Source organism: Nyctibius grandis, chromosome Z, assembly GCF_013368605.1.
Source record: "Nyctibius grandis isolate bNycGra1 chromosome Z, bNycGra1.pri, whole genome shotgun sequence".
Classification (NCBI taxonomy): Eukaryota; Metazoa; Chordata; class Aves; order Nyctibiiformes; family Nyctibiidae; genus Nyctibius; species Nyctibius grandis.
The window spans coordinates 37574017-37588948 of NC_090695.1; the positions used below are offsets into that span (position 1 = coordinate 37574017).

The 14932-nt window shown below is 36.8% G+C and overlaps 1 protein-coding gene across 1 annotated transcript in view; it reads left to right on the plus strand.

Moving 5' to 3' along the window:
* CCDC171 (coiled-coil domain containing 171) overlaps positions 1-14932 on the plus strand; it is a 135524-nt gene that overhangs the window by 13919 nt on the left and 106673 nt on the right. Inside the window, exons 6-7 of the mRNA XM_068423283.1 lie at positions 3853-3999; positions 13667-13759. Coding sequence (XP_068279384.1) covers positions 3853-3999; positions 13667-13759 — 240 coding nt within the window. The remainder of the gene's footprint in view (positions 1-3852; positions 4000-13666; positions 13760-14932) is intronic.

Genomic DNA, 14932 nt, shown 5'->3' on the forward strand with positions numbered 1-14932 from the left:
AACAGTCCTTGCCTGGCAGCTTGATAGGCAAGTTCTGACAGCAAACCTACCTGTTGTACTACGTCATGGTGCTGTTGTCTGGATTCTATACGGCACCTGTAGGAGCAGCGCTTAAAAAAACAGGGCAGAGATCCCTTAATTACATATATTGCAAAAGTACTGTGTAGTGACTCTGCAGCTGTTTGTTTGAAGGGAAGATCTGGAAAGAGAGGTGGCATAATGAGACCTGAAGTAGAAGACAGATAGGGTGTGGTTATGTAGTGTTTGTGTGCATGGCTTGCAAAAGAAATTGCACTCTGTTGTTATCTTAATGACCAGGAGCCCTGATTGTCGAGAAGGATCCCCCTAAACTGGATTTTCTCTGAATGAAGGACAAAAAGGAAGTTCTTCTCTCCCCTTTCCCCAGTAATTTTGTGGATATGTTGAACAGTGCTTTGAAGGAACACTTAGGAGAACCATAAAGGAATAGTTAAACAAACAAAAAAACCCCAAACCAAACCAAACAAAAAAACAACAGAAAGAGAAAGCCAAGGAAAGAGAAGGTTTCAGGGAGTGAAAGGACCCTAAGGTCCTTCTCAAACCAACAGATTCAGTTTTTGTTCAAACTTGATGTTTAAAAAAGTAGGGTTAGGTATAGGCTATGAAGAAACCTATTTTTGGATCCAGTTTTCTTTTCAAGTTGCCAGGTAAAGCAGGCTAAGAGTGGAGCTTTGGCTCTTGAGTTCTGGCTAACAGTAGGCTGAGTTAGGTTGAGGAGGCTTTGAAATGGACTTGTCTTCCTTTCTGTACAGTGTTTTGGCGAAGCCACATTCAGTGAGTTTAATACTGTTTAATACTCTTTATAAAGAGCAATGTTGGAGAGGTATGCTCTCTCAAGTGATGTTTGGCCTCAGATCAAAAGGAGCAGTGGATTGCTTGAGACATTGTGTTCTCTATCAATGAATGTATGTTCAGAAGTAAAGGTGATCTGCAGAGGTAAATGTTTGATTGGTAAATGTATTAAAGCTAGAAAATTGTTCATGCCTAAGGTACATGTGATTCACTACTAGGTTTCAATTCCTAACCCGCTTTCAGTGGTAAAAACATTCTATTTTCCCACTTCGCTTTTGTAGCTGTTCCCCTGCCCATCACCCTAGTTATAGGTTTTATGTAGAGTTACAAAATTCCAGCAAGTTAAAAATAAATATGTAGATGTTAAATATGGACTTTTTCAACAAATTAAAAAGACATAAATAAATGTTAAATATGGTCTTGACAGCCTTAGTTGTTGCTTGAAAGCTTAGTTGATTTAAACTTGGAAGAACGTAAGAAGAACGTAAGAAGGATCTGACATAATTTATAGATTATAACTTCAGATGTATTCCAGTCTTGTGTTGTGTATTTACAGACCTGTTTTAAATACTTTTATAGTTATTCTGAGTTATGAGTTGAAAGCTAGACAAAGTGGATTTAGTTTTTTTCTTAATACATACATAGAAGTGAGATCCTAAGCATGTAGGAAAAGGTTGGAAAAGCGCTTCATGAACTTGGCTATGAAAATGCTGAGGTAGGCATGGAAATGAAGTCAGCTTAACCCATTGAAATGTGTCTCTAAGATATGGAGGGAAACTAATCCTCTCTGCTTTCTAACAGAGGTTTGTAGCACGCTGTATTGGGTGTGCTTAGCGTGCCATCTGCTTCATAATAAAAGGTCTTGGAGTTCAATAGTAAGTGCAATAGCAGCACCTTGTGGTTAGTCAGAATATAATATTTCTTCACAAAGGCACTCAGTTTTTCCTTAGGCTGCTTTTGAAATTGTGTTTTTTATACACTTTTTGAAAAAATCAGCCGTATTTTTCATATGCAGATATATGTAGTAGGTGTGTATATGACAGGCAGGTACACATGTATATATATATTTTTTTTTTTTACATGGTGAAGTGTGTTTCTCTTTGAACCTTCTAACTGCAGGTGACTGATGGGATAATCTTGCACAGTTTCATACCAAGTTTGAAAAGTTCAGAGACTCCTTTAAGATTCTGAAATCCTACAACTCGTGTTGACTTGTATAACAAGCTTGATGTATTCAAGTCAATTTTAGTCTGCTAAATGTTCACTACATTTCCAGTATAAAATGTTTTTAAGTCTTGATGTAGTATTTTCCAGCAAACTATGTATTAATTATTTCATGTGCGCTTTTCCCAGCTCACTTTTGTTAATGTCTGAATGATATACCTGAAAAGATAAATATCTCTGTAGCTTTCCAGTTTCAAGAGAGTGGGAGTAGTTGTATATTTCTATAAAAATGGTTAAAATTTTTTTTTGGCATTCTGATGGGAAGAAACCTGTGCATTGGCTTGACATTACAGGCAAAGTTAGGGTATTAGCTTAAATTTAGTCCATATCCAGGTATACTATTTTTGCAATATTTTGATTTACTGAGGTTCCCATTTTTTTCTTCACATGTGTTTCACATGCATGCTTCTCATTATCTTTTCAGAGGATGCCAAAAAATTGTGCCATAATGCCTGCGCATGAAAGAAGAGAGAAAATAAACTTATTTTTTTCAGTTAGTGATTGGTAACACTTAGCACTGTAGAAGGGTCATGATTCCCTTGTTGTCATGTTTGAGTGGCCAAAACTTTCTACCCTCAGTCTGGAGGAACATCTAAAAATCGTTTTCCTGACTTTGGAAAATACTCATATTTCTTTGATCTTCATGTATAAACATAGTTCTGTCAGACTTCAATCTTCCAAAGAATCATTCTGTATGAATAATTCATTTTCTTCTCCTCCTCGCTGTGCAGATGGCTTATGATTAGTAATTTCTAGGAACAAGGTTATGTGATGTAAGGGTAATAGCAGAATTTGCAGACTAGCTGGTTTATTTTCACAAATGTCTCTTGCCATGATATTGAATAGGAGTAAATGAACAGGAGGACTTACTGTAATCTTCCTGTGTTTTGCACAGAAAGTAATTTTAACAAATTGGGTCTCCAAAGGTCCTCCAACTAAATCACTGGATTTATAGCTTGTTTCTGATGCTGGTTACGGAAAAGCTTATTCCTGTCCACTAGACCAAAGCTATTCTTCCTGAGACTTCTGGGATCTCCAGCTGAAGTATGCGCTAGACTACTGGGAGTTCATTATTTGGCTACTTTCCTGCGAGCCTGGTTTGGTGTGAATGTGGATTTTGTAGCAGTGACTCCACAGAGCTGCGGAGTGCAGTAGTGTTAGTAATTATCCCAGCCTGTAGCTTGGTTCAACTTCTGAATGCAGAAATGGAATTGGGGAACAGATTGTTTTTTTTTTTCTGCTGAGAACGTTGTAGTTCATGTAGATAATTTTTTAAAGTAGTTAAGTTTCTAGACAGAAGAAATTCTCAGAATAACAGAAATGAAGATTATTTAGTCTACAGGAGTAACTATTTCCAAAAAATGTCTGATTTGATTTCAAGTTCTAAAAACTCAAACTGGAACAAAATAGAACTTCTGTCCCTATGTATCATTTTGTTGAATGCACTTAACTATTTCGCTGTCCATCATTGCCATTGATCTGAGAGAGAGAAGAGATTGGAAGAGCAGCCTTGTACTCTTTGAAGAGTAAGATTTCCTGTCGGGAATTGGCTCTTGATTTTAGTATTACCACAGAAGGTCATGTTCGTAGTGGTATTTGAACCAACACATTTTACCTGGTGGTGAATGAAGAGCATGTCTGCCATTTGGATAAACGGTTCGGTTGATGCGTACTAACGTGTTAATTTTAATAACCCGTTCTAATGCAGTCTCCATTCAGAAAGTATTCCTCTTTTGAAGTCTTTACTGTAATACTTCATCTTAGTAAAAGTATCTCTTAACATTTTATTTTTTCTAGGAGAAGGATAATGTACTGCAAAATATATGCAAGAAAATGAAAGATATGCAGGTGGAACACAATGGCTGTACTGAGCTGCTGAGGCGCCAGGCCAATGAACTTGAACACAGCACTGAACGAGAGGAGCGACTTAAAAAAGAACTTGAAGTAAGGCTTTTGACTATTGCTATTAGTCTCAACAAGTGCTGACACCGAGAAATTTCATTTTTGAGGGGTGGAACCTCCCAGTTAGGCTGTGAACTCTGTGTACTGGATTAACAAAATGTTGAACATCTGTTTCTCAGAAAAGGCTGAACAGGCGAATGCCGCTTACACTGTGTGCCTGACTTGAGTCTGGTGTTTGAACAGCAGATGGGAGGTTTATGTAAGCGTGAAAACAAGACTAACTTCACTTTAGGAAAGGCAGCTTTAAATATTTTCTGCAACAAATTTTAAAGAATTGGCACTTGCAGGATATTGAGAGCCCTTAAAGGAATAAGTGACATACAGTTTTCAGCTGTGTTTGTTCTCTGTTATTTTTCCCTTAAAGGCAAAAAAAGTGTTTAAAGCATTGATTGCTAGGTAGGTAGAGCCCTGCATTAAAGACGAAGTGCAAAAGAAATTTGCTACAGGTAAGATCAAAGCTCATCAACTAAAACCACTGACATTTTGGCTGGCAAGGTAGACTTTTGTGCCCTCTAAGAGATCTACAGGAAATCTATAGTCAGATATTGCGAGCTGCACATATTGTCCTAGGCAGAATTACCTTCAGTTGGAAAGTGCTGTGTACTGGGAAGTTCCAGTAGCCCTTTGAAAAACAAAGATTTTTGCTTCCAAGTACTTGAACAAGGGCTTTTTTTGTGACTTCATAGCTTTTGATCTGTTAACATAGGAATCATGAGCTGAAAGGAGGAGGAGCAAGGCAGCAAATTATTTATCTTTCTAAATATTTTGATTTGGCATACTCACCATCTGTAAATTTGAAAAGGAAGCACTCAGTTCCTTGAAAATATATAGCTGCTATGCCCTGGAGATGGTTTTATCAGGGAATGCTATATATTAACCACAGTCATCTAAGATATTTTAACTGCTGCTTGGTTTTTAATAAGTTCTTTTAACTTATTGAATCTCTTAACAATGTCATGAGAAAACAACATATTCAGACTACAGAAAAATCATCTCGGGGTACTTGTAAGTATAGCTATTTAAGCAGTGATTAAGGAAAGTATGTGATGAAACCTCTTGCATTTGAAAATTTAAGCAAATTAGCACAAGTCCCAGTGGATTAAAAAAAAAAGTCTGTTAGACTGCAATGCATATGCTTTAGTCAGCTTGCATTTTACTCTACCATCTCAAAAGTAAATTGCATTTGTGTAAGTGTCTGAAAGGGCCTACAACAATAACTTACCTATTCTATACTTCAAGACAAATAGAGGTTAACTAATGAGCATCTCTGAAAATACCTTTATTCTTTAAGAAGCAAAAGCACTAGATATTTTAAGCTTTCAATATTGATTACTGTAGACAGTATTGATTACTGTAGACTTCATACTGGATAGTGGACTCAAACTCCAGAGTTTGTAATGACAGCTACATCTGCATCTTATAAGGTACTGATGCTGTGCATTGTTGTTTGTGGAGCAAACTTTTCTGTGGTCATGAAAGGCTGCAGGGTTTTTTGAAGTTCAAAATTTAGGTTAATTTATTTTAAGTTGCTCTCTCACCCATAATCCTCTCCCCCCAAAATTATATACCGAGGAACAGCTTAGTATTAACAGAGTTTGAAATCTAATTACAACTTTTCTTTGATGTATAAGTTTGTCATTATGCTTCCTCTCTTACCTTCTGGAGCTCTATCAGAGGTACTACCTGTCCTTCATGCTGAAACGGAGTGGTAAGACCTCAACCAAAGGGACCAGATAAGCGGCTCTTCACCTCTATAGCTCAGTTATTGAAACTTTGGTCTTGGAGGCAGACTTGTTGCATAAAGGAGGGGAAATGAGCACAATCTTCCCTTCTAATTGTGTTTGAAAGAAAGGACATGCCCTTTTAAAAGGGCATGCTGCAGTCCCAAGTAGAAGGAAGTGCTTCTGTGAAGCCTGGAGATTGTTGGGGTTTAAACACATTGCTGTCAGTAGAATTTCCTCCTCTCTGCCTTAACAGCTGCCTCACTAGCATGCTAGCTTCTGTGGATCACATTCTTAGTTGCCAAATTCTTCCCATACATTGTGGAAGAGTCATTAAAGAAGGGCACTAAAGCCTGGGCAGTAGTTTTCACTATGTACCAACGTGCGAAAGTCTCCTTGTGTTTCTGCCCATCTGGTATTACTGTCACATAGTTCTGTGGTGTTCTAGCTGTCAATTTAAAACTCCTTAATGTGTAGGAATAAGTATAACCCGTGTTAGAAATATGGATAAAATTCTGATAACCAGTCTTGTACTTCCAGCTGTGGTTAAATACTACTCTTATTTTTACCTTTGATGTCAGTATTTGAGATGGATTTCCATTCAGATATAGAAGCCTTATAGTAGTACACCCCAGACAGAATGGTCTACTTTTTTTCATGAAGTAGATCTATATTTCTTTATATCTTTTCATGGAATTTTTAGCTTATAGATTGAAATTTGCTTTTTGTGAGAAGATGGACACAGGAGACATGTCTTATTTCAATTTCCATGCAGAGTACCTTGTGTTAATGGATATTTGGTTAGAAAATGTATATTTAAGTTCTTGATGATGGCAGCGAACTTGTTAAGGTGATTTGTGTGAAGAATAGTGTTATTCTACAGCCTTTTGTTATACACTACTTCTTGATATCCAATGAGAATGAACTTTTTTTGGAGTTCACAAAGATGTTCCTTTACTACCCTCTGCTGGACATAAGGAAGAAGTCCATGGGAATATATTTGTGTTTCAGTAATGAAAGGAAATGATAATTGTGGAGTCTTTTTGTACGATGGCACTCTTATGAAGAATTGTATCTAATAGGTTATATTACAAAGAAGGGAAGGTAAAAAAAGTCTGCCCTCCCTTCTTTTTTTTTTTTAATATTAGTATGGATTTATCCTTCAATCATTATTCTGAACATGGTCTAAAACAGGACATTTCTAGTTTCTGGAACTAGAAATGAAGAGGAAGAATAACGGCAAGTTTCTGTGAACTCTTCAGTTGAAAGATAGCTGCTGCTACAGTGTCTAACCTGCTAGCTTTCCAGTTTGCAGTGATACCAATGTAGTGTACCATTGAATGGACATGGAGTCCTTCTGAAGTGGAATACATACAGTACAAAAAAATTTAGATTGGAAACCTTATTATCATTCTGCCTCTTTAGCCTAAGATTCGGTAGACAAATTATTGATGTATTTGTATTGAACTCATCAAGATATTACTATTTATGATAATCAGTTTCCTGGAATCAGTGGCTTTTATTTTAGCTTTTAGCTCCATTGCTCTGGAAAGATGATTTCTTGGGGAGTATAGAGCAATTTGTATATAAAAATAGTGTTTCTTGTGATGTGTCTAGCTGCCAAAAAGCTGGGTGGGAAAGCTGTTTCACAAACGGTGGAGGGAAGGGAAATGTGGATTTTACCATGAGAAACAGAATTATTAGTTCATAAATTTCAAACTCTTTGTCTTGCTCACAGAAATGTAGTGATTTTCTATTGTTTGTTTTATGTGTTTGAGGCTGCCAACTCTTAGTAAGCTGGAGCTCAAGGTCTCTCAAAGTTTTTAAGCCTTTCTCATGAGGCCTGAAGAATGTCCCATAACTTCTTACTTTTTATTTCTGAGACTGAGTATGTTGCCATATTTCTGAGACTTTGAGTTACCATTTAAAGACCGTGCCCTTACCTTTCATGTTCCCTTTCCTGTTCCCCTGCCTGTAAGTATATTGACCTTTTCATGTCCTGCTAAATGTGTCATCTTGTATTAGCTTGGTAATGCTGCTGTGATGGAGAGATGGCTGCAAAGATGACTTGAGTGATGGTTCTTATTTGTATTTGCAGAAGGTATATGTACATGCAATAGTTTAAGGCTGTGGGTGTATTAAATTTCTTACTGTATCTAAGTCAGTGAAACATGAAATTTAGGTTCCAGCTGAAAATAAAACAAAACCTCCCAAACCCACAGACGTGCTTTTTTTTTTTCCCCTCCTTGTTCTTAATTTCACCAGCATTAGGTAATTTGTAGTTCTTATAAGACAGACTTGAAAAAGCTCCAAGCAGTGTAAGAGAAGACACATTCCTTAGCCAGTTAACAGTGTTACTGGTTAAATGTTAAACTACTTTTGTCTTCTATGACTACACACTTCTGGATGGCTTACCCATACTTAATCCTCTGCTTTCTAGTGTCTCTGCAATGCACAACTGGCATCTAGGAGTTCTGGCTACTGTGACTGTCTTGTATATTCTCTAAGCACTGCACTTTTCATAATGGTATCTCTGTGGTGGCTCCAAAGTTCATGTTTCTCCAGTGACAAGTTCACTGATAAAATGGACTTGCTCTCTGAGACGGGCTCCTGCTTTATCACCTCCCATGTCATCATATAATTCAAGTTCTGTTTGAAGGCTGTTCACTCTTACCTTGCTATCAGACCGAAGTTATTTGAGTACTGTCTTATGTACCCCTCACCAGGAGTTAGTAACAAGTCACACGTTAATCTTGTCTTCGTGCCTGTATAAAGCAACAGTGTCAGTTCATGTACTCTTAAGGGGTTTACCAGCTACTGAGCATGAGAACCAAAAAGGACATCTTTTTATCTTTTTCCCCTTAAGGTACTGTAGAAAGGGAGAGCAGTTCGAATGGGTTTGCCAACTGCAACTCAGTTGCAGATTGGAGTGGACTTTGATTTTATCCAAAGGTAACCAAACTATATCAGTTTAGCAGTCCTAGTTGTTGTTTTTGTTTTGTTTTGTTTTTTACCTAAAGCCAAGCGTATAGCTTATCTTGTAGCCCCCATGCCAGTGTAGTTTTTTATACGGTGTTGTGGTGGTCAAGTATGGCTTCTCTGTCAATGAGACGTGCTACTCTAGACTTCATATACAGGAAATGTGTATAGTGAGGGTTGACCGCACTCCGTCAGGCTGAAAGAACGTTTACTTAAGTGGTTTGTAGTTAAGTAACTTTATAGTTACTAAAAGGTTGTTTATTATCCAGACAGGAGATGGCTCCACCTTACCATGATCAAGAGGCATCAGCATTTCTAACAGTAGGTGGAAGTGGTCAGCACATCTCCCAAAGATGCGTTTAGACCTGACCTCCTGATTTGAGTTATGAGTCACAGGGAAATGCTTTTAAGTAGGAGGAAGTAAGATCTTACACTGAATATGGAAGCACACAAACAGAGTGGGTGGATGATGATCCAGGTATGAGGTACAGGTGTGTCCTCTTCACTTAAAACTTTATCTTGGCTGAGAATTTCACATACAGATTGGACCTCAGCTATGGGGAAGTGTAAGTATCCTGATAACTTGTTAGTAAAATGAAACTGAAAAATGTTGCAGAAGTAGTCTAAATAGAAGCAGAGAAGAGAGAAATTACTTCTGTTACTGCATCTAAGTGTAGTAACTGTTGTAAATGTACTTTTCTCTTTTTTCCTATTGTTTTCTTTGTTGCTTATCTGATAAAGGGTATTTTGATGTAAATGCAAATGTCAAATGATTACATATTTGTGGCTGTGGCACTGCACAAATGTAGGACACTGAATTACTCTTTCAGTACAGAGTGCCCCAGTATTCGTAAATATTGCAATACTGAGAGCAAGTGTGAGGGGCTGAGAAAAGTGGAAGCCACAAAAGCCTATTTGGAAGATGGTGTTGCAAACTGTTAGCATGCAGAAAATGTCTCCTAGAAACCACATTAGCATTGACATGCAACAAGACAGTGGAAAAAGTGACTGAACCTTAAGAGATTTGAGTAAACATATAGCATGGTTGCCCACAAGTTCTAAGGCTGGCATTGCAGTTTCTTAGTCATTTTTATTTGCTGTTTCTCAAAAGTCACAGTTCTGTGTGTGCTATCAGGTAAACAGATCCCAGATATCTTTGTTCTTTAAATCAAGACTGAAATTGACTGAGCTTGAATATCTAAGGAAACTTTGGACGTTCCATGAGCTTGTGTGTCGTATCTTACTTTTAAGATGTCTGCCTTTGTATGTGCTGTTAGGTGCACATGGAAGTAACAAGTGACTGAATCTTGTTGAATAACCAATGTTTTCAATGTTGGGTGAGCAAACTCTTTGTAACCACTGGAGAACCCAACTTTTTGGATCCATCCCTGAGATTGATCTCTGTGACTTGGCCCTGATACTTTCCAGGCTAAACCAGAAAGTATTCCTATTTGACTCCCAGTTGAGAGACTGTGGTCTGGATGTCTGTGGCCTGCAACCTTTCTCTATAACATATTTTCTCTATAACAGCTTCTTCTTTCTAGACAGGCATTGTGTAAAGTTTTCAAGCAGATGTGGTTCAGTAAGGATACTGATTCTCACCTTTCGTCTGATTCAGAGAGGTTTGCCTGGCTAACATGATTCTGGTGCCAGTGTCCTTCTGTTTGTGAGACAGGAACATAGAACTCCTCTCCTCATCCCATTTCTCTTTTTGGAATTGTTAGTATGGTGTTACAGGTTAGACTCAAACCTGACATTTCTTTCTTTCCCTCACGGAGAGTGTAATGGATCATTCTCACCGGTAGAGCATGCAGCTTCTCACTGTGAAGGGAAGTGCATACAAATATAAATAAAGCCTGTTTGAACCTTTACTAGCAAAATAGACAAGATTTTTTATATAGTGGTTTTTTGCAGCTGTGTTCTTCCCAAATACAACTTCAGACTCAGCTTGGAATCCAGGTGCAACTTTTATGACTGATCTGCACTTAGATAAACAGTGATTCCAAGATTCTTGTCCTTAGAGCAGTCTAAGCAAATCTGTATTGCTTAGCAAGGCTTATGTGCTAATGGCTGGTTAGATATCTCACATGAAGTTTTTGTTTTCCTACTAATTTCCCAGCATCTGACTTTGTTTAAATTTGTTAGATGTATGGTGAGCCATAAGCTTCAGCAATCAAATCACAGAACCCAGGAAAAAGAATATTCATTGCTCCACCAGTCGCAGACAGCATCTACATGACTTCCTCGATTTACATATGTAATTTTTCTGCAAGCTCTTTTCAGCATCTGAATCTCTTGTGGGTAAGACAGCTGCTTATACTGGTAAACTAAGATTAAGGTTTACCTGAGTAATCTTCTGAGACTTTTGAGGAGAACATAGTTCACTCATCATCTTTGGCTTCTAGCAATACAAGAAATTAGTGCAGTTCCTGTCAAGTCTCTGACAGTGACTTGTCTTGAATGAAAATACATTTTATTTCTCTCCATAGGTCTTTGTATTTGAAGGTCCAGTGATTTTGAAAATCGAAATTGTAACAAACTAGTGGTATGACGCAAAGCTTTAAAGAATCAAACTCTAGAAGAAGATGAGTTTTAAAAACAAGAATAGGGTGTTGAGATTCCTAGCCTTGTGAAGAAACCCCAGTTTTGAACAAGTCAGTTTTCTTATGCCTTTTTATGGGGATATGATCTGTAAGATAATGCTTACCTGTCAAACAGCTAATTTGATTTCTAGTTTCTGATTTAATTTCCCTGGGTGTACTGTCTTGAATCTATCTGAATACTTTCCATTGTATACCTGTCAGGTATATCTAGCTCTTCTTTGGTCAGTGCCTAGGGTTCATGCCTCTTTTACAGTTGGCTAGATACACTGTCCTGTTTGCAATTAGGAGCCTGTTTCTCCAGAGATCATCAGGAATCTTTGTAGCTGAAACACTAGTTTTCCCAGTGCTTCTCTTTTTATAGGCAAGCTAATTCTACAAGTTAATTTGTCAGTGACTTGTGGCAACTCAAGCAAATGAACCATCTGCAAATACCTCCATTTTTAAATGGAATTGTTCTTACTTCAGACAGCAAAAGAGTCATATTTTGGCACTTCTTACATGTGTCTGCTTGCTCCTGCCTCTCTTCCCTCATTGTCCCAGGATTTTCTTTGGACTGAAGTTTCTATATTTCTGGGACTTTGTGTTTCCTTTGGACCATGTCTCTTGTCTGTGCAGTTAGTGTCCATCATGTCGGCTCAAGGAGGTAGACTCTACTTACACAACTATACCAAGAACTGTTACCTGCATGCTCTGTTTGGGAGAATGTGATTGCTCCAGTTTTTCATTCTTGCAGATGCCCTCACTTAAGCTGTTATTTATTCTTTCTGGTTTTATTTTTCTGCTTAGGTCTGGTGAAATCTAACAGTTCTAGGGGGCTCCATTTGAGAGGATAATTTAACCATTTTGGTAGTGTCTTGGATCTCTTGTTTCAGCTGCAGAGAAGCTGAGATGGAGGCATAGTTCTACTTTGGGTTGGTGCTCAGGAAATAAAATAAGACTTAGAAGTCAAATGTAGTACAGAGCTTGTGAATTAGTAAGTTATGCCTCAAAACTTTACTTGCAGAATCACTTTTTATTCTTTTTCCATGTCAGTGTTTGCTATAAGGATAGACAGTTGAACAAACCAGCCAAAGACATAAAAGCATTTTTGCTCTTGAGGGTATGCAGTGAAATATTCTCAGTGAAGTTTCTATTTCTTAATTTTATTTTTTAAAAATTATGTTTTCCACTCTTAAATATTGTGATAGGGACCTTCCTCACTGTTTACTTTATTCTTCTCCTCAAACTTAAAATAGAATTATTTTCAGGCTGACTTTTAAAATAGAAATGAAATCCACAACACTTAGATTTATTGTTCACCAACTACTTTTACTAGGCTGACAGTATTCTTGTGTAACACCATCCTGTTGACAGATGTTGACCTGTTGGAGGATGCTAAGGAGTCCTTCCAAACTGAAGCAGGAGGTAGTTTGTTAATTCACTTTAAAATCACTTTAAAAAAAAGTTTAGTAAAAATGTAGGCTACTTCTTGAACTTTTTGTAGGCAATCTAAATTTCCAAGTAGATTCTTAGCATAATTTGCATTTTTGTGGTTTTAAAATGTTGTAAGAATGGATAAGAAAGATGCAACAGTTTAATTCAGAGAATCCCCATTTTGCTTAAACTATCTATGCATGTACAGGTGTTCTGTGTAATGAGATGTAGTAACTGACTAAAGTGGTCAAGATATTTGTTAAAAGAGATCATGAACATCCTGATAATTGCTAGACAAAAACATAACAGAATAGTTGCAGGTCAAGGAACAGAGCAGTAAAAAAATACTAAGTTAGTGCTTTAAAATATTACAGAGTTTACAGGTTTTTGTTGTAGGGAAACTATGACTAGTCTAGGGCTGCAGAACAATCTGTTCTGGGCACCTTAATTGGAAATCAGGTGCCAAAGCCAACATATTTTTGAGGAATTCTGTATCTTCTCTGTGCTTCATCTCATCACAGAAATTGTAGATACTCTGTTGATACCCCATTGTATTTTGGAACATACAGGGTGGGGTTATGTTGCCTCAGGTGACAACCTTGGTGAAAAAGCAAATAGTAAGGGAATAAGTAGAATATTTAACTTGGTCTTTCTGCTTTCTGACTCCAGCTGCAGTTTTCTTGATTGCAAAAAATGCAGCAATAACATAATGCTACATCAATTTCTTCCACTAAATAGAAAAGAATATTCTAGATACGTAAAACTTATTTTTATATGTATTTCTTGGTATGAGTTCTCACAGTTCCAAAGTACGAGTAGTTCAGATACATCAGGTTGGTGTATGGAGTCCTAATATACTGAATGAATAGAGCAGTCTTTGTGTCATGTTTAACATCTCTCCAGACTTAAAATTTCTTCAAAATGTACTTTTAGGCAGCTACAGTGAGAATAAAGAAACTGGAAGAAAACATTGAAGCAGAGAGAGCAGCTCATTTGGAATCCAAATTCAATTCAGACATCATCCAGGTAAACTTTTTGTTAAATATTTTGTAGAATTTTATGGTAAAACAGTTGATGAAGTTGTAAATATACAGTCTTCTAAAAACATTAAGACCCCTTACTTGCTTCAATGAAAACACTAAATAGTTTTTTTGCAACGAGTGTCAAAATTGTAATAGCTGATATATAAAAGGAGAGAATAGAAAAATATCTGCTTTCAGGGAACATTAAAGTTACTAGAATAAATAATAAAATAAAATGTCACATTGGTAAGTTTGAGAATTCCCACTAGCATTTAAACAGTGAGGGGAAAGGAAATGTTTCACAACAGTTAAACACTATATTTTGAATGGGCACTTAGAGCTATTTGGAGATACAGTGCATGCATCCAGTCTCTCTAGGAGTGAGAGCTTAAGGTATCCTGAAACTACAGTTCCAACTATAATTATTCAGAGTACATTTCAGCTTCAAACAAAGTTATGATATTTGCAGTTACCAGTAAAGATTGATTATGTGAAAAAATGTAGTATATATACTTGAATATTAAATCTTTGTATTATTAAACTGTATCACATGGAGTTTGACCCAGTAAGGCAATTACAGTTTATTTTAAAAAGAAAGTGAGAAAAAGTTAAATGATGATTGCTTAATAATCTCATACTAACTAACAAGCTCTTCACACTGGACTTTTGAAAAACTAAGCAAAAAAAAAAAGGAATTTCGGTATATATTTTTTTCCGAGTAACCAAAATAAGTATTGCCATTCTGCAGTCGATTTTCTTAATCTCATGATCTTCTCTATGTACAGGCACTTAAATTTTTTAAAGTGATGATTAAACTAGTAGAAAGGAAATATTTAATTTTCTTAATTTCCTTTCTCTACTTTTACAACATATAAAGGAACTGAGAGGGTAACATTCCTTAAAGTTAGAGACATCTTTTATGAGTGAATGACTCGTAAGGTTCTCTTCCTTGTTCATATACATGAACAAGCTTCAAGTGTGCTTTGTGCTGAGTGGCAGTGTACCCTTACTGTTAATCCCATACTTTCATGAGTCTACTTAAAAAATAGAATTCCCCTGGAAAGCTTTAGTAGTAACTGAAAAAGGAAAAATCCAGACACCACCAACAGAGAATAAAAGGAGCTTTTGGTCAGCATATTTATTTGTCTCTGTTTTGATCTGTATGTATTCATAAATT